We start from the raw sequence: 18,758 nt of genomic DNA, 5'->3' as shown, positions 1-18,758 counted from the left end.
TAAAGGGATATCATTTAATGGTGAAAATAAATGAACTACAGTTACATGCAACAATGTGCACTAGTCTTAGAAACATAATATTGGATGAAAAAAAGCAAAAGGCACAAGATTACATTACCGGTGCCATTTCCATAAAACTCAAGGTAAAGCCAAATCTGATAAAACAAAATTTTCAAGTTTTGGGATCAAGTATATGTATCTGTTTTGTTTACTATGCTATGCTCTCCCCAGTGCCAGGAAAATGCCTGGACATAGTGGGTGCTTATAAGTTTGGAAAAATTCATCAACCAAAAGCAGTTTAAGGATGCATCCATGCATGATAAAACTGTACTTTAAAAAGGAAAGGATTAATCCAAGTGGGGAGGAGGCGCTTGGCTTCAAGGAATTACAAGGGAAGTGTGAGGACGTAAGTGGAAACAAACCATTCTTATAATCATGAAAAAAACCCCACAGGGTTATACTGTCTTGTTCACAGTGGAACCCCTGGTTACTGTTCGGTGCCTAGCTCATGCAAGACTCAATAAATCCTTGTTTAATAAATGAGTAAAGTGCTTGGGTTTATGTATGTATTTATTTATTTATTGCTTCTGAGAACCCTTTATTTTTAGTTAAAAAAAAAAAATCACACCCATCATCCTGGCGGTGAATGTCTAGCATAATCTCGCATGCCACGGGGGTATGTCTTGCAGGTTTGAACTTGGGTCCTTCCTACCATTGCCCCAGGGCCATCGTGGGTGAGGAGGCTACTTACCGAGAGGGGCAGGATTAGGGGCGCTCCGGGCAGAAGGTTGTCTGGTGAAGACAGGTGGTCAGTCAGAACCTTGAACTCAAAGCCAACTTTCCCAGTGTTCCTCAGTGTGATCTCCTTCTCTGTGACGTGGTCGAACAGCTTGAGAGGAGAGGAAGGGGGACTGCTGTCAGCCACCCTTTGGGATGCTGCTATCATCCTGGCAAAGGCGGGTGGACAAATAAGCCTCACAGACACGGATTTCAGTTTTCGTGATCTAGACGCTGGCCAATCCGCATTTCGCCGTCACCATAAGGTGGCTGCTGGAGCGGGAGGAGCACCAGGCCCTGGAAACCTGGCTCCACGTTAGCTCTTCTGATGACTAGTTCAGGTTAGCAGGGCTGTGTGGGGGGGTGTCTACCCCTCTGCACCTCAGCTGTTTCACCACAAAGAACTCACAATGGAGGATCGTAAAAGTAAGCTTTCCTATACTAATATTTGTTGATTTTTTGGATAAGATTTGCGTTCAGAATTAGGATTTTTCTATTTATATGGAGAGACATGGGAGTAACAGGCGAGACGTATTCTTTTTTCCTGAGACTTTACTAACACAGTTCAGCAGCTAATCAGCAGGTCTAATAACCACAAACTGAGGCCACTTTGGGGGTTCTCAGGATAAGCTAGGGCAAGGCCTGGCTGCTTCAAAGAATATACTCTAAGCTGAGCCAGAATTACTTGCCCAGAAGAGCCTGGAGATAAGGAATAAAAGAGAATTCTATTTGGTCAACTCAGTGGACAAAGTCTCAATAGGTGTCGGGTGAATTTGCTTTTAGGCACAATCTTTAACCTACAAACACACATGCACACCCAGAATTCAGTAATTATACATGCAGTAGCTATATAATGGGGGTGTGTGTCTAATTCCCATTATAATTTGGTAGGAGATATGGTTTCTGAGTACATAACACAAATCTAATTGGGAAAAGAAGATGTACAGGCATAGAACTAACAATTATTCCAAAACAAAAATTAGAATGTACATTATTTTACGGCAAAGAATATACTTAAGTATATTCTTAAGAGAGAGAGAATGCAAAGTAAGAGAAAAAAACTGGAGGAGGGAGCTGAGTTGAGTCTTACAGTATGTGTAGATTTGGGGTTGGCAGAGTAGAGAAGAGGGATGATATAAGAGGAAGTACTGAGGCAGGAAGGGCTGGGAAGGAGTAGGGTCGGTGGGTAAACCAGTTTGTCCACAAATGGATGAATGGGCTCTAATGGGAAGAAATGAAATTTAATGTGTAAGGAGCATCAGTTAATAGAGGGGCTTAGGAGACCCTCACCCAGGTGGAGGAGCTTGGCTCTGATCCAATGGGTGACAGAGAAAGGGACTCAGGATTGGAGGCTTCCCGGACCCATGCACAGTACTGACACCTTACTTAAATGACCACAACCACCTGGGGAGACAGGCACTGCTACCCTATTTTATAGATGAGGGGTCCTGCGGCTTGGAGAGGTCAGGTGATATGCTCAAGGTTCCGGAGTCCGTAGGAAGTCAAACTGGGGTGACATCCCAGTTCTTCTGACTACAAAACCATGCTCTTTTCTCAATACTATGCTGCTTTCCCAAATGCTGCTGGGGTTGACTGCTCTGGGACTGGGAGGATGAAAATGCAGTTTGGGGAAAGTCTATGTGGCAGTGCTGTCTAGACAGGTTAGCGGCAGAAGCTATGAATTCGGTGTAATCCCTTCTTCCACGGGATCCTCGGCACCACCTGGGAGCTTGATAGAAATGCTCGATAGAGTCTGAGGCTCCACCCCAGACCTACTGAATCAGAATCTGCACCGGAACCAGATTCCCAGGTGACTCGTATGCACGGTACAGTTTGAGAAGATCTGCTGTCCTATCTCAGGCGTGGCTTGAGAAGCCCCGGTGCCGTGAGAGCCTCAGTGGCCATGGGAAGGGCAAACCGATGCCGAGGGGTCCTGCGGGATGAATTAGCAAGCATGGATGCTGGTAAGGACAGGGAGGCGACGGAGAGAGTGCAGTGGCAAATGCCTTGGAGACTGTAAACTTAAGGGGCTGAGAAGGTGGTAGTGCTGTTGAAAGAAAAGGAGAGGTCGGTATGGGCTTCTGGATTGAGAGCGAAGGCGTCTAACATGCTGAATTCCAGGAGACAGGAAGCAAGTGAAAGTGCCTGGCCAGCAGCTGGCGGTGGGATGATCAGGGTTAGGGAGGTGGATCAGAGATCAAGGTTAGGGGTGGTGGTGAGACTGTGATGATCGGGGGTTCCAGGAGAGTTTAGAGCACAGAACAGTGTGCGATGTTTAAGGTGAAACCGGGAAATCTCCTCCCTGTAGCTGGCAATACCTGCAATCCATAGTTAATATCCTTGGTGTCAAAGGAATAGTTGACCAGGGATGCCTCTCCCCTCAGCGTTATCTCATAGGTGGGCCCTCCTTCCACTTCGCACAGGGCTTTAGCCTGTGCAATGATATCACAGTGTCCATAGAAGGTGAAGGATATCTGGTGGCTACTATGCGGCCGCAGCACTCCGTAGAGGGGCAGAATATCAAACACCTGTAGTACCAAACACCTGTAAGTCATTCTGTAGGAGAGCATCAAAACCGGGATGGAGGGTCTGCAAAGAGTAGGTTAAGCTTTAGTCAATTTACAGGTTAATTCCTGACTTTAATTTGTTTGACTCCATGAAAGGTGACTAGCCCAGAACGCTGCACATAAATGATGATAATAGGGAGCGTAGTGGCCTGGCAAGATTTAAATTTCCAACTTGGGGCAGGTGCTCAGTAAGAAGAGTCAGTATCACATGACTTCAGGGCCCATGACGTGTTACTTACTTCTTCTATCCCAATGGAAAGCATTTCTTCTCGCTCAAAGATCCATGGGGGTTCCTGAAACTCCACCTGGCTCAGGTTTGGGTCTGTTTTTTCTGTTTCAGCAGAGTTAAATTTTAATCCCTAGAAATTAGAGGTGTGCGGAAAAGCTAGCAAGCATTCACAACGGGTCATCAATATGCTCCTCCCCACTCAGTGACAGAAAACTGAAGTATACTGTTTATACCTTAAAAATAGTACATTTTTTTCCCTATGGAGATCATTGGACAAGTGCCCAAAATATATGTACAAAGATGTTTACTGCAGCACTACTTATAATAGCAAAACTTTGGAAGCAAACTAAATACCCATCAACAGGGAACCACTTTAAATAGAGTGTGTGTGCTGCCTCCATCCATGGAGGATGATTTGGTGTATATTTATGGACTGGGAATCATATGCACAACATATTATTGAGTGAAAAAGCAGTTCCATTTATGTACAATTACATATGCCCGTGTATCACACCTGAATGTATAAGCATGTGCAAATTCATTCAGAGATTTGTATATGCAAACAGAGTTAGCTGGGAGGTTGTCTGCTAAAATTTCAGTAGCACTTTTCTATAAATGGTGGCATTTTGAGGATTATTGCTTTCATTTTTCTGTATTCTTCAGTTTTCTAGGACAAACCTCTTTGAACATAGAAAAAAAGAAAACATTTAAAAGACACGTGCTTTACATCCATACATGTATTCTAAAAAATCCAGAAAATACAGAAAGCTTCAAAAAGAGAAATATAAATCAATTACTAAGTTATACTGTAGATATATGTATATGTGTGTGTATATAATGTGTTTATATACGGATATATATTTGTATTCTGACTTGTCAGTTGATATGAGTGCTGCCTTTCCATGTGACTAAATATTCTTCACAAGCATCATCTAAAATACTTTTAAAAAATAGAACATGTGGCCAACAGGTAAATGAGAAGATGATCAACATCACTCATTGTCAGGGAAATGCAAATCAAAACCACAATAGGCTATTACCTCACACCTGTCAGAATGGCTAAAATAAAAAACACAAGAAATGAGTGTTGGCGAGGATGTGGAGAAAAAGGAATCTTCATGCACTGTTGTTGGGAATGCAAACTGGTGCAGCCACTGTGGAAAAAAAAGTGTGGAGGTCTCTCAAAAAATTAAAAATAGAATCACCATAAAATCCAGTAATGCCACTACTGGGTATTTACCCAAAGAATATGAAAACACTAATTCAAAAGGATATATGCACCCCTATGTTTATTGCAGCATTATTTACAATAGACAAATTATGGAAGCAGCCCAAGAATCCACGGATAGATGAATGGATAAAGAAGAGGTGGTATATATACTACCAATGGAATATAACTCAGCCATAAAAAGGAATCACTTTTTGCCATATGCAACAACATGGAATGACCTAGAGAGTACAATGCTAAGTGAGATAAGTCAGTCAGAGAAAGGCAAATACCATTATGATTTCACTCATATGTGGAATTTAAGAAACAAAGCAAACGAACAAAGAAAAAGAGGAGACAAACCAAGAAAAAGACTCTTAACCACAGAGAACAAACAGGTGGTTACCAGAGGGGAGATGGGTGGGAGGATGGGTGAAATAGGGGTTGGGGACTAAGAGCACACTTCATATGATGAGCACTGTGTAATATATAGACTTGTTGAATCACTATATTGTACACCTGAAACTAATATAACACTATGTTAACTCTGCTGGAATTAAAATAAAATAAAAAATAAATATAGAACATGTATTTTTTACTTAATATATCAGAGACTGTTATAAATCAGTGTTAGAGAACTTCATTTTTTTTTTTTTTTTAAAGATTTTATAGTATTGCCTTGTGCAGATACAATTTGGTTTATTCAGCCAGTCTCCTATTGGTGGGGTAAAATTGTTTCCAATTTTTCTTGCTTTTACCACCAAAGCTGCAGTGTACAAGGAGAGTTACATGTCTCTGAGAATGTAAAGGTGTATGTGGAGAGGAGTATCCTAGCAGAGGAATTGTGCATTTTAAATTTTGATACACTCTCCAAAGTGTATGTCATGGAGGCTATGCCAATTCCTCATTTACCTACAAAGTATGAAAATGCCTGCTTACTCCCACCTACCACTACCGAGACAAATCCTATTTTAAAAGATTGTATATTGTCCATAGATACACGGTCATTTATTTTTCTAATTTTTTGCCGTTTCTAAAGTGTTGTGACAAACACCTTTGTACCTAAATCTTTTTATCTCCAATGATTTCCTTAGGCCATCCATCTAGAAGGAGAATTTAAGGGTGTGAATTTTTAAAGTCCCTTGATCTCCCCTTTTACTGCGGAATGATTGAGGAAAATCTTTCTCCTTTTGTAGGCTCTATCTGGGGGCTGAGAAGAATGCCGTGGTTTTGAGGTAACCAGCTTTTTCATCAGAGAGAAAAATTTATGTGCTGTGGTGGGTGGCTCTCACTGGGATGCTGGCTCTGGGGGTGTTTGGTTGGGAAGTGACCTGGATGACGTTCCCCAGCCTCATCCCACCCAAACCCCAGGGTGACACTTGCCATTGTTCCTGCCTCTGTTTTTGTTTTAGAAGAAGGGCCCTCGACTTGCCAAGCCGCGCTGTGGAGAGGAAACCGTACATCTGAGATGACCACGGTGGGCACTTGCACTTTCTTGTATTCTCTTTCTTCGCACCCAACGTCTTCATCCGTGAGGACAGTCCTGGAGAGTTGATTGAAATGTGTCGAATCACTCATTCGGCAACCATCACAGCACGTTCTTCAGCTGGGCAGTGCTCTGTTACTCCCTGCCCCCAAACATGGACTCTGTGGCAGCGGGCTGGCCAATTTTCCACAGGCTCCAATCCTTCTTTCCTGGCCTACCGAGCCCATGTCCAAATAACGAGAAATTCTGGGAAGCTCTAGCAATTCTTCAGACAATTTGCTGTGTCCCCAGTGCTCAAGGTTAAGTTTCATTATTTACTGGAGCATTTTATTGTGAGCATATGCTGTTTGGCCAATTGCCATATGCTTTTCTGCTTGCTACCCTTGACCTGACCCTGGCTGCAGACCCTGGACAGATGGAGAGAGGGCAATGTGATGGGAAGGGCTTAGTCCTCCAGGACTCAGGAGGCTGTGACTTCCTGAGAGCAGAAATGATTTTCCACTCTATCTCAGATGCACGGTCCAGGGCGTCACACACAGAAAGCACTCCCTAAACTGTTGACTAGTGAGTGGCTGGATGAACAAATAAGGCGTGAGTTAGAGAATGGAAGTCAGTGTGGAGGAAAAAAGTTGCTATTTTAAAAAACTCCATTCTGGCTTTGCCTTTGCACTTACTTAACGAAATCATTTAGATCCATCTCGGCGGACTCTATCGTTGGCACCGCTGGTGGGCTGGCAGAAGCGGAGGTTACTGGGATGGACTCCACCTGGGACAGGGGGGCACTGTAGGCCTTCCTCGGCCATGACACGAACCTACAAAGGCGGGGGGGGGGGGCGGTGGACAGAGGCGCGCGTCAGCTTTTGCCAACCAGTGCTCGGTGGGAAAGTGCGGGGGAGAGCAGAGACAAGGAGCCCAAACGGTCAGTTATCCAAATCTACCAAGCTTTCGAAATCGAAGGAACGTCGGTGCGGGGAGGCAGCCTGGCTCCCCACCCCGCTGGATGGCTGACCTGTTGGTTATCGGAGGTCGCTGCCTCTGAAGCCGTGCTCTTTGAAGCAGATGCATCGGCAATCAAAGCTTAAGTCAGGCACTTGCGTTACGAAAAGAGCAGCAGCCAGCAGCACCAGTCAGGGCTGCGCTGCACCTCCACCGCATCCCCACCCACCCCACTCCCTAAGACCTTGGCGAAGAGCACAAAAGCTCATTTCATCTTCTTCCATGAGCTTCCATTTTGGTTTTTTCCAGGGCCGCTGTCTTGAGTTGCCATTACCTTAGGCTGAAACCACACCATTTTCGGCTGAGGGCCCATGTTGGGCTGGGGGCTGGGAAGCTCATTAAAATAAAGATTCCTGAACCCTATTCTTGGGTAAATTCTGATTCGGCAGGTCTCAGACAGGGCCCAGGAATTAGATTTTTAACAGCATTAACAGGTGATTCTAGTGTACAGCCAGATTTAGGACCCACGGTGGGTAGGAATGGCAACAAGATGGCCAAGGACTGGAGCTGATAATTAATAGGAGGCTATCACTCAGCCTCCCCAGCTAGGGACAGTGCAAATCAGCAGAGGACGATTCGGAGCACTCACTAAATCACCGCAGGTCAGCGGAGACGCCTGGGGAGACTCTGCCGAGCTGCCCCACATAACAGCACTCTCTCATCCAACATGTGCACACTCCTGGGACGTTGTGATGAATGGAAAAAAAAAAAAAAGCCTATGGGAATATCTGTAGAGGAAAACTTCAGAGCTGTGACGTGTCTGCAGGCCTGAGGAAAAACAACACCTCTGCTGATCATGATACCTGAACAACTGGAGGTGAGAGGAGACAAAGGAGACTGGGAGAGCAGCCCTACTGCTAACAGATGGAGACCCAGGAGAATGTGAAACCTCTGTCATAATGAAGGCTTTAAGTTACCATTCACATAAAAAACCTGCTCCAAAAAATTGAAATAGAATGTTGGTGGTTTGGGGGGATCAGATTTCATTGTACCCTCAGGACCCGATGATTACTTTCCTGTTATGCTGACCCCGACAGGATTAAGTTCAGTTATTTTTAAGAGAGAGTACGTAGCAAACAAGGAAAATCAGTATTGCTCCGATTCCAGAGCTCCCCATATTAGCGTCCCCAGAGCATCCAGGGAAGAACCCCTCCCTTTAGCTGTGACAGATCACGTGAACGTCGGACACCCTGTCCGTCGATCACACTGGTTTGGGCCCAGCAGTTCCCTCCTCCTATTTTATTTTCGACTCTTGGGTAAATTAGGATCAATACCCTCTTTTGTGCTGCAGATTTAAAAAGTTCACCAGTCTTGTTTGCTGTTCTCCCTTCACTGGAAGTAGGGCCGCATCCTAGTAACGCCCCCGAACACGCTTGTGTTGCCGTTAAGACGTTGTGCCGTGGTTCAGATGATATGTGGAGACCGAACGGTGTGTGTTGGTTATGTGCTCGCGTTGGAACAGGCAGCCTGGCTCTCGGGGTGGAGTGGGGGGGCGTGTGTGGGGTGGGGAACAGCCTTGCAGTAGACACAGTGACTTCTAATCCAATGATTCGTTGCACCTGGATTCTGGGAGTGTCCCTAGGAAGGGTGAAAACCACCACTGGCTGGAAAAAAGGTGTTTGTTTGGCTCATATGCTGTATATATAAATTTAAAATAACTGCTCTAGCAGTTGCAGTTGGCATACTGCTTAGATCTCTTTCACCAGGACGATGCACCCATTCACTAGGTGCTCTGGGTGCTGGCTGCCCCTTTCTCGGGCTCAGTGGGAGTTGCCTGGAAGGTTATGCCCTCCCTCCCCTTGGGGGGAAACTGCAGGCCAGGATGGCTAGATGAGAGTGAGGGCTCTATGTGCAACAAACTCAGAGGCAATTTACGCCCCAGAGCTCCCCATGGGGCCAGGCAGATCCCCTAGTTCTCCCGTCACCCTGTCTCATTTTTCTTACTCTCTTACAGTTTCTCTGGAGAGCCTCCCTTGATAAAGCACCTGCCCAAGAATCACCATCTCAGGCTCTGTTTCTAGGGAGACGACCGCAGCATTATATGATTCCAAAGATAAGAAGGCCAAATCTTGCTTCAAGGGACTCAGAGGCCAGTGGGTCGGAGTCAGAGACATAGGAATGGGTATCATTCAGGATACAAGTGCTCTGATAGCCAGACATGCAGAGTGCACAGTGGTTCAGTTCAAGGCCGGGGCGGGGGCGGTTAGAGAGCCTGGGTTTGAACTCTGGCTTCCCCATTCACACACTATGTGACCTGGGTACTGTGTTGGTGATAGAGTCCTCCTCACCTGATTGCTTGAGGCTTAATATGCAGAACACTCAGCAGGGTGCCTGAGTCGGGGTAAAAGTCCAATGCCCTGAGCTGCTCCTGCGCTGGGGCTAAGCGGGGAACACCTTCATTGCTGGGATTCAGATGAATTCCCTCCCTTCCTCTACCTCCACTCATCACAAACCTGCTCCAGATTAGATCGGCCCCTGTTTTCTATCTCTAAGTGGAGACTATAATCATTGCTTTAAGTCATGTTAAAAGTAGGCAAATTCCTGAGCCCCTCTAGGCACAAAGTCCCAGCCACGTTTCCTTATTTATTGCCTGGCTTTGTGGTCTTACAGTTGCTGAACCTCCCACGTTGGGAAGCAAATGACAGATGGGGCTGGCTCAGTGCCTTCCCTACCAGCTCGTCCCAGCTCTGCCACATGAGAAAGGTAAGCAAACTGCAGACACATACCCATTATGAAAGCAGCCTGCCTTAGCCCTTTGACTTGATTATGTCCCAGAATGCTTCCAAATGGTCACCTATGCTAAGGGGGAAGTTGGTGGCACATCATTGATTAGCTGAAATTCAAGTTACCCAGAACTTTGGGGATAAAATCATATTTTTAAATGCAATTGGAGTTGCAATTGGAGCTTCTAGAACAGTGGTTCTCCCTGCAGCTGTCCATTGGAATCACCTGCTGAACTGTAAGATCAACTGATGCCTGAGTCCCGACTGCAGACATTCTGATTTACTTGGAGTCGGGATATTTAAAAGCTTCCAACATGATTCTGCTGTGCACTCAAGGCTAAGAACCATGGACAAAGAAGATGGTGGCAAGAAGGTCACAAAAACTGGTGGTCAAACAAGAGCCATGCTATGGTCTGAATGTTTGTGTCCCCCCAGATTTCATATGTTGGGATCCTAACCTGGAAGGTGATGGTATTAGGAGGTGGGACCTCTGAGAGGTGATTAGGCCATGAGGGCGGAGCCTTCATGATTGGGATTTATGCCCTTATCCAGGAGAGCCCACAGAGCTAGCTCGGCCCTTCCACCTGTGAACATACAGCAGAAAGACACCATCTGTGAACCGGGAAGCACTTCTCACCAGATAGACACCAAGTCTATCTGTGCCACTATCTGGGCTTCTCAGCTTCCAGAACTGTGGGAGATGGATATGTGTTGCTTGAAAACCACCCAGTCTCTGCTATTTTGTTATAGCAGTCCAAACAGACTACAACAGGCCCGAGGTAAGTACCTGCAGCCAACACTACTCATCACTTACTCTCTACCAGGTACTATTTGAAACACTCAATAAGGACTGCCTAATTAAATCTTCACAACAGCTCGATGAGGGAGGTACCGCGATGGTCCTCGGTCTTCAGATGACAAAACTGAAGCTCAGAGAGCTAGTAAGTGGCTGAGATAAGTTAGCCTGGCGCCAAAGCTCGCACTCTTAACCAACTTTGCTGGGTGGTCTACCTCCTTAACAGGTAAGGGCTTCTCCTTGGTTACTTCTGCCACGCCAGGCCCATGGCAGTGACTTGCAGGACTTTTCACTTTAGGGGTAACTGGAAGCCACAACATAAAGAACATACAGTGTATTGTCTAGAACCTTTTTTTTTTTTTTTTGACGATGAGGGCTCCATCCTGATTGTAATCTAGGTAAGGAAAAGCAAGCCACAGCTGACCTTGCCTTGAAATGACTTCCCACAAAGAGTTTTGTTGCAAGGTGAGTAGTGGAGAAATGTACCCAGAATCTCCATGAAGCTCTCCAGAGGGATTTCTGTGAGAAATGGCCACTTCTATAAAAGCTCCAGAAGGTGTCCCCACTGCTACATACTCTTCGAAAGACGGCCAAACAGGTAGGCTGTGAAATCTCCCTTGTAATCAGTTTCAAAGCCCTTTAGAAATACTTTCAAAACAGGATGGTTTTTTCAAGTTCATTTCTTTTAATGTCTGGTCTTCAGTAGATGTAGCTAGCTTTGGGGGATTTTAATTAATATGAACACACAGATAAATCAAACAGACTCTTTTTAAGAATCAGATCACTAAATGAACCAAGCAGACATAACCCTAACTCAGGTTCAAATATGCACTGATGCTTTCCACTGATTTCTTTAGAAGCCAGCTTCGCTCACACTGAATATCTACGAGGCCAGTATCCTCCACTGGTGCTGGAGACACCGGGAAAATGCTTTAAAAAGAATGAATCTATAATAAGGTGCCTAGAATTCTTCTGTAACAACATTAAAGCAGGATGAAAAGTTTCATTACACTCAAAACTGAAATGAAAAACAGCTCAGTTCATTTCTTCATGGGGTAACAGACGTGGTATCTCAGGAAATTCGATGAACCGACTGGAAACAGAAGTAGATGATACGATCCCTTCTGGTGATCACCTTCAAGTTAAATACGAAATGAGCAAAAGGCCCACCCTCTTCAAAGGTCTCCTTCAAAGGTTTGGCCTTGATCTCTTGCGGGCCCACTACAAAGAAACTTGTTTCTGGAAGCTCAGACTTGAGAGATGGCTACAGTCTTCCCATCAGTCCCAGAGGTTAATCTGACCCCCTGGACAGATGAATTCTCTGGCCCATCATAGCAGGAGAGGAGATTCTAGGTGGATGGGCCATCGGCGGCCTGATGAGGGAGGCGTGGGAAGCTTCTAGGGGCATCACCATGGAGTATAAGCAGGTCAGCTGGGGGCTGACCTCATGCTGTTCTCTTTCACTAGGGGCTTCAAATTTACTAAGAATGTCACACATTTATAATGGGGGTGATGCAACATTTGCTTTATTATTATAAATTTGGAAATTTGGCCACAGACACGTATGGAGGGAAGGCACAAGGGGAAGCCGTCATCTCCAGGCCAAGAAGAGGGCCTAGAACGGATCATTCCCTCATGGCCCCCAGAAGGAACCAACCCTGCCAACACTTTGATCTCAGGTTTCTAGCTTCCAGAACTGTGAGAAAATGCATTTCTGTTGTTTTAGCCTTCCAGTCTGAGGTAAACTAGCAAACTAACATAAAATAGCACACTAATATAAACACTCAATGTTCCTTGGAACTTTCTCTGTGGGAATTCCTGTTAGCTTATCCATACCTTGAAATTAAAAAATATATATATATTTAAATTGGCATTTTAGCCCACTGTGTTACTGGAAATGGAACTGTTTCCCTGCCATTTAAAAACAAATTCCCTTTTCTTGGTTTATGTGGCCACTCCCTTCTTTCTCAGCCTTCTTTGCCGAGTCCTCTAATTTTGCCTACTCTTCCAATCAGAGTCCCCTTCTTGGGCCTCCTCGAATCACAGAATGCTAACCTGAGAAAGCACATTATCCTGATATCCCCAGCACCTCATCTGCAGGGTGGAAAGAAGATAGACCAAAGAAGACAAAACTGCACATCCCGCAAACTCCTTCCATGTTGTCACTGGACTGAGAAGAACTCAGATTTCCATCCTCATCTTTGCCATCCCCTGTTTCTGCCAGAAGTTCTTAAATGAACAGATGGGGCTAAGGGCCATCTGTAAATGTGTTGTGAGGAGCTAAGTGTCTATGACAGAGATTTACAAATCTGTTATTTTTTTTTTAAATGCACCCGTGAAGTCCTGTTCACTGGAAACTATTTCTATTGTTCACTTGGTGTCATATAGCCCCCGGCTACTCACCAGGTTGACGGAGCTCAACTCCTACACCGATTCTTGCTCTGTGGTGGGGGGGGGTACATATTCACGGAGCTTTATCGTCATCGTGTCCAGTCCCAGACCCTCTTTCTCTTCTACCACCAAATCTGGACTGTTCCTCTCCTCACCCAACAGCACTATCACCAACCTACCTAGTTCCTTGAACCGAAAATCCAGGCACCAACCTTGATAGACCCTTTTCTTCCCCCTCATATCCAGCCCCTCAGCAAGTCCTATTCGGTCCTCCTCTAAAATACCTCTCACCTGCCTACAGACCACGACAGTTCTCACATTACTGAGGTCCTTGGTACCACAGCTTATACATTTAGCTCATATTGGGGATCTCACTTGTCAATTTCTCCTTCCCATTCTTTCTCCTGACACCAACCCAACAGTTACTCCAACTTGACTGCTGTCAAGCTCTGCTGTTACTTCTTGCTCAGGCTAACCTGATTCTTAGAGGCCAATATGGCATCCTTCAAACATTGTGAAAAATCAAAACAAAAGGTTTTAAAGTGAGGTTCTGCAGTGGTTCTCTGGTTACACACTGTGAAGCACAAGAAGGAAGAGCCAGTTTGGGTTCCTGGCTTTTGAGGTGCAGGGAGGTGCCTGGGCCCCACAAGCTGCCTCTCCACTTCTCAGCACACATGTTTTCATGTGTTTTGATGGTGAGCGGGGATGAGAACATGCAAGAATGAATCGGGCAAATACTAAAACCACCACCACCACAACCAGTGGTTTATAAATTAATATGGACAGGGATGGGTCTCATTTATCTTTGCATCTCCACAGCACCTAGCACAATGTGTGGATAGAGTATTCACAAAAGGTTCACTGAATTGAAAGACGGATATATAGTAATAGAATATATAGAAAAATATTCTTTGATATGTCAGTAAAGACAGCGGTTAAGGCAAGGGCTTTGCACTCAGTGCACACCTGGAATCTGGGTCCATTGTGTGGGCTCAGCTTCAAGGGGAGAATATTAATACTTCCCAGGACTGCTGTGTGACATGAGCTAAGATACGTAATGGCGTTAGAATTGTGGCTGGCACATGATAAGCACACAATTATAGTTACTTTTATGGTCAAAATTACAGAATCTTCCTCTCATGCATTTAAGATTTGGCCCTACACAATTGTCTACAGGAAATAATTGCTACAGGAGACATATTTCGCTCTGGAAGGCTGCTAAAAGAGGTTTTTCTCATAGTAAAGATACAGATTTGTTCACTGTATTGGTGGTCTGATCCTAAGGTTTCAAAGATGGGGATGTTATCGTTCATATGAAAGGTCAAAGCTGCAGAAGGAGAAAAGGTGAAGGTGCCTACGAAGCTGGAGCTCTGTGCTCCATGGTGACAGGGCAGTGGGGCTGGGAATAGGCACAGAGGCCTCATCGTGAGTTGCTTTCCCGTGTCTGAGGGGCCTAGCAGCTGACCATGTCCCTGGGGCACTGGTAAGGTCCCTCAGATGGCCTTCGGAGAAGCTGGTGCCAAATTTCATAATCAGACGCCCATTTCTTTGGCTTGGGACTCACCAGGGAAACACAAGGGGTCTGATCGGTCATTGTGGTGGGTGTCTTCGCTCTTTGCGACCTGGGATCCAGCCTCCCTTTCTCGGCTTAGGTGCCTTACGTTCCCCTCTGGCAATTAGCCTGTCTCTCACTTGCAGCCTAGCTCTGGGGCAGCACTGGGTTCCTCAGGCCTTCACTGAGGAATGGACACAGGAACTAACCAGAGCCAGTGAGTTGCAGCAAAACGTTTGCCAGTGCTTATTTCAGAGAAAGAGCCTCTACCTCTTTTCCCTGGACTTGAACCTGGCATATGAGAGCTGGAGCTGCTGGAGCTTCTGAGTCATCTCGCAAGTGTGTGTGCAGGACCTGCCCGGGAACGGAGCTGACACAGCAGAGGGCAGAGCGAAGAGAGGGTGGGGGAGACAGGGGGTACAGGGGACATTGCCTGACCTTGGCTCAAGCTGTGCCTGAAGCCTACACCTGGACACTTTCCGTTACATGAGCCAATGCTTTTTTTTTTTTTTTAAGTTAGAGTCCCGTTTGCTATAAATGAGAACCCAAAAGTTCCTTATGGCATTGTAAAGTCATCAGTATTGAAAATCCATTTTTAGAAGCCAATTTGGACTGGCAGAGAGTGGAGGGAGCATAAGCACTTGGTGCTGGCAAGGTTGGGGTGTCTGGTAGGTTGAATAATGGGCATCCTCCACATGTCCCTGTTGGAACCCCCATAACCTGTGAATGTTTCCTTACATGGCAAAAGAGGGACTGTGCAGATGTGATTAAGTTAAAGTCTTGAGATGGGGGAGATGGATCTGGGTGAGGCCAATGATAGAATCACAGGTGTCCTTACAAGAGGGTGGCGGAGCGTGATGCTACTGCAGAGAAAAGAGAGGGGGATGTGGGGATCTCAGCAGAGGCAGAATGATGGGAAGACACTATGCTGTGCGCTTTGAGGATGGAGGAAGGGGCCAGGAACCAAGGAATGCCAGGAATGTGGCTCTAGAAGCTAGAAGAGGCAAGAAGGGGATTTTCCTAGGTTTTCCCTAGAGCCTCTGGAGGGAGCAGAGGGAGGATGGTCATGTCCACACTTGGCTTAGGGAAGTGGATTCAGACTTTTGACCTCCAGAATGGGAAGAGAATAACTTTACTTTGTTTTAAGCCACTCAGTTTATGATGATTTGAGGAGTAACAAGAAACTAATATGGGGAGGGGGGGCAGGAGGAGGATAGCCCCCATTCCCACTGGCTTCATTCCTTGGGCTGTGAAATCATCCTGGCTCAGACACAGGTTGAAGAGAGTTAAGGAAGAAAGGGGCCTGGAGGGGCTTCGAGCTTGACTCGGCATTGTGCCCAAGGCCAGCTGTGGCCACTACTTCTGTCCCCACTCTGGCCCCTTCAGCTCCCTCATCAGAGCTGCATTTCCTCCTGTGCCAGGGCTCCCTGCTTGCTTTTATTGCTATCCAAACTTCTCTGGGAGGTGGAAAAGAAAAAAATGTGAGTGCAGGAGCTTCAGGCATTCTGAGGCATGCAGGGAACAGATAGGGGTATTTATGGAAGGGACTGAAGCTCAGGCAGCGAGAGGCACCTGCAGCCCTCAGGCTTCAGACTGATTTCAGGAGAAAATGTCTCAAAGCCGCCCCTGGGATGCTGCTTCTCAAACATGGTCTGGTATTAACATCTAATTAATGAACATTAATTAACATTAGCCTCCTCGGTTTCCTCAATAAAGGAGTACCTGTCAGGGCTGGCATTTACCCAGCATGTATTACATGACAGGCATAGCTCCAAGAACTCTGCAGGTAGGGGAGTCCAAGGTCACATGGGGCAGGCAGCTGAGCAGGAGGATCCTCAGAGTCCAGGCTCTTGGCCAGCACACTGAGCAGCTTGGGACAGCTGGACACGAGGATACCCCGGGCCTGCCCCCATGCAATCAATAAAGCTGTTTTTGTTTCGAAAGAAAACTAAAGAACCTGGCTGTGGGGAGGCGTGGTGGGGAGGACAGGGAGGTGCACCGGGCGGCCTGGCTCCAGCCTTGGTGAATGCAGCCTGGCACAGGAAAAGGATTTTCTACCTTTGTCTGAAAGAGAGGGGTCTAGGTCCGTCATCTTGGTGTCTAAGGACCCTGTAGCTCCAAAACTTTAGGGTTCCGGGGAGTGCTTCACTTAGCGGCACTTGGTGTGAAGGAATGAAGGAGAGGAATGGACCCTTTGAGCCAAAAGACAGCCACCAGTTTCAGATTTTCTTTTTTATCTCAGTGACACATGTGCTTCTAGACACATCTCATTCAATCCTCATGACAGCTCCTTCAGCTGTCTGCATTATCCATACTTTATGGGGACGTAAACCAGAGCACGGGGTCATATGGCCAGGAGGACAGAGCCCGGATGCTAACCAGCTATGTCCGAATCCACAGCCCAGGACCTCAACAACCACCAATATATCATGTCTTAAGAAAAGTTCCACTTTGGGGGCAACAGAAATTGAGGAATGATGCAGAGACAGATGGAAGCATCCAGAAACGAGGCTTCCCCTACCTTCCCTCCTCAGTCCTTCCACCCTCCTCGTCCAATCACAATGTCAGACAACTGATGCTCATCACAGAAAAATCAACGTGAGAACAACACGTGTTCCTTTGCTGCAGGGCTGGGTGCCCTCAGGCCCCTGTGCTTGATTTATCTATAATCTGATTTGGAAAAAAAAGGCCACACTGGAGAAAGGGGAACCCTCTTACACTGTTGGTGGGAATGCAAGCTGGTGCAGCCACTCTGGAAAACAGAATGGAAGTTCCTAAAAAAGTTGAAAATAGAGCTACCCAATGACCCAGCAATCGCACTACTAGGCATTTACCACAAAGATATAAAGGTAATAATTCAAAGGGGCAGATGCGCCCCAATGTTTATAGCAGCAATGTCCACAATAGCCAAACTGTGGAAAGAGCTGAGATGTCCATCGACAGATGAACGGATAAAGAAGAGGTGGTATATATACACAATGGAATACTACTCAGCCGTCAAAAAATGAAATCTTGCCATTTGCAATGACGAGGATGGACCTAGAGGGTATTATGCTAAGTGAAATAAGTCAACCAGAGAAAGACAACAAACATATGATTTCACTGATATGTGGGATTTAAGAAACAAAACAGAGGACCATAGGCGAAGGGAGGGAAAAATGAAACAAGATGAAACCAGAGAGGGAGACAAACCATAAGAGACCCTTAACTCTAGGAAACTAACTGAGGGTTGCTGGAGGGGAGGGGAGTGGAGGGATGGGGTGGCTGGGTGATGGACATTAAGGAGGGCATGTGATGTAATGAGCACTGGGTATAAGACTGATGAATCACTGAACTCTACCTCTGAAACTAATAATACGCTATATGTTAATTAATTGAATTTAAATAAAAAAATAATAAATTTTTTTAAAAAGGCCACACTGTCCTTGGAGACCACTTGGCCACGTGCTCTAAGTTCTAGCATCACCTCAGCTTTGTGGCCCTGAGCTGGGGCAGAGGTGCCAGCTGAGCTAGCATCTCTCTGGCCTCCTAGGGGTAAAGGCTGCTTCACGTGTGGGCTGCCTGTGTGTCTCTTCCACGCAGATGCCGTGAAGCATCATGTTCTCGACCAGCTGAGCTGTCACGCCAAAGAGACAGACCCAAGAAGGGACACGTTCCTACAGTGCTGGCTTTTGCCAGCAGACATACCCGCACCATATCTTTCACCCTGGCTTCCTCATGACATGTGTACGTACGCACAGCCTGGCCTGTCAGCTCCCAAAGTCAGTCCCGAACCCAGTCATGCACGTGAACTCACGTGGATAAGTGTCTAAGACAATGACCGGCTTTCCTCTTAGGGAGTGCTTTCTTAGCATGCTTGTCCATTTTGCTTCTGTCTTTGTTCTTTTATGTGAAATGAGGGCCAACTCAGAAAAAAAAAAAATGCTCGAACAAGAGAGATGCTTTAAATGGCCCAGTCAGAAATGCCTACAAAGTCACACCCATGCACACATGCGTGTGTATACACACGTGTGCACACACAGCAAATGCGTGTG

At 46.1% G+C, this 18,758-nt stretch overlaps 1 protein-coding gene across 1 annotated transcript in view; it reads right to left on the bottom strand.

Moving 5' to 3' along the window:
* HYDIN (HYDIN axonemal central pair apparatus protein) overlaps positions 1-18,758 on the bottom strand; it is a 340,806-nt gene that overhangs the window by 124,356 nt on the left and 197,692 nt on the right. Inside the window, exons 24-28 of the mRNA XM_032424356.1 lie at positions 6,941-7,078; positions 6,242-6,323; positions 3,584-3,703; positions 3,096-3,305; positions 752-889 (exon numbers count right to left, since the gene is read on the bottom strand). Of these exons, the coding sequence (XP_032280247.1) occupies positions 752-889; positions 3,096-3,305; positions 3,584-3,703; positions 6,242-6,323; positions 6,941-7,078 (688 nt within the window). The remainder of the gene's footprint in view (positions 1-751; positions 890-3,095; positions 3,306-3,583; positions 3,704-6,241; positions 6,324-6,940; positions 7,079-18,758) is intronic.

Source organism: Phoca vitulina, unplaced genomic scaffold, assembly GCF_004348235.1.
Source record: "Phoca vitulina isolate PV1807 unplaced genomic scaffold, GSC_HSeal_1.0 scaffold30, whole genome shotgun sequence".
In the NCBI taxonomy this organism is placed as follows: domain Eukaryota; kingdom Metazoa; phylum Chordata; class Mammalia; order Carnivora; family Phocidae; genus Phoca; species Phoca vitulina.
This window is presented reverse-complemented; position numbering and strand designations above follow the sequence as displayed.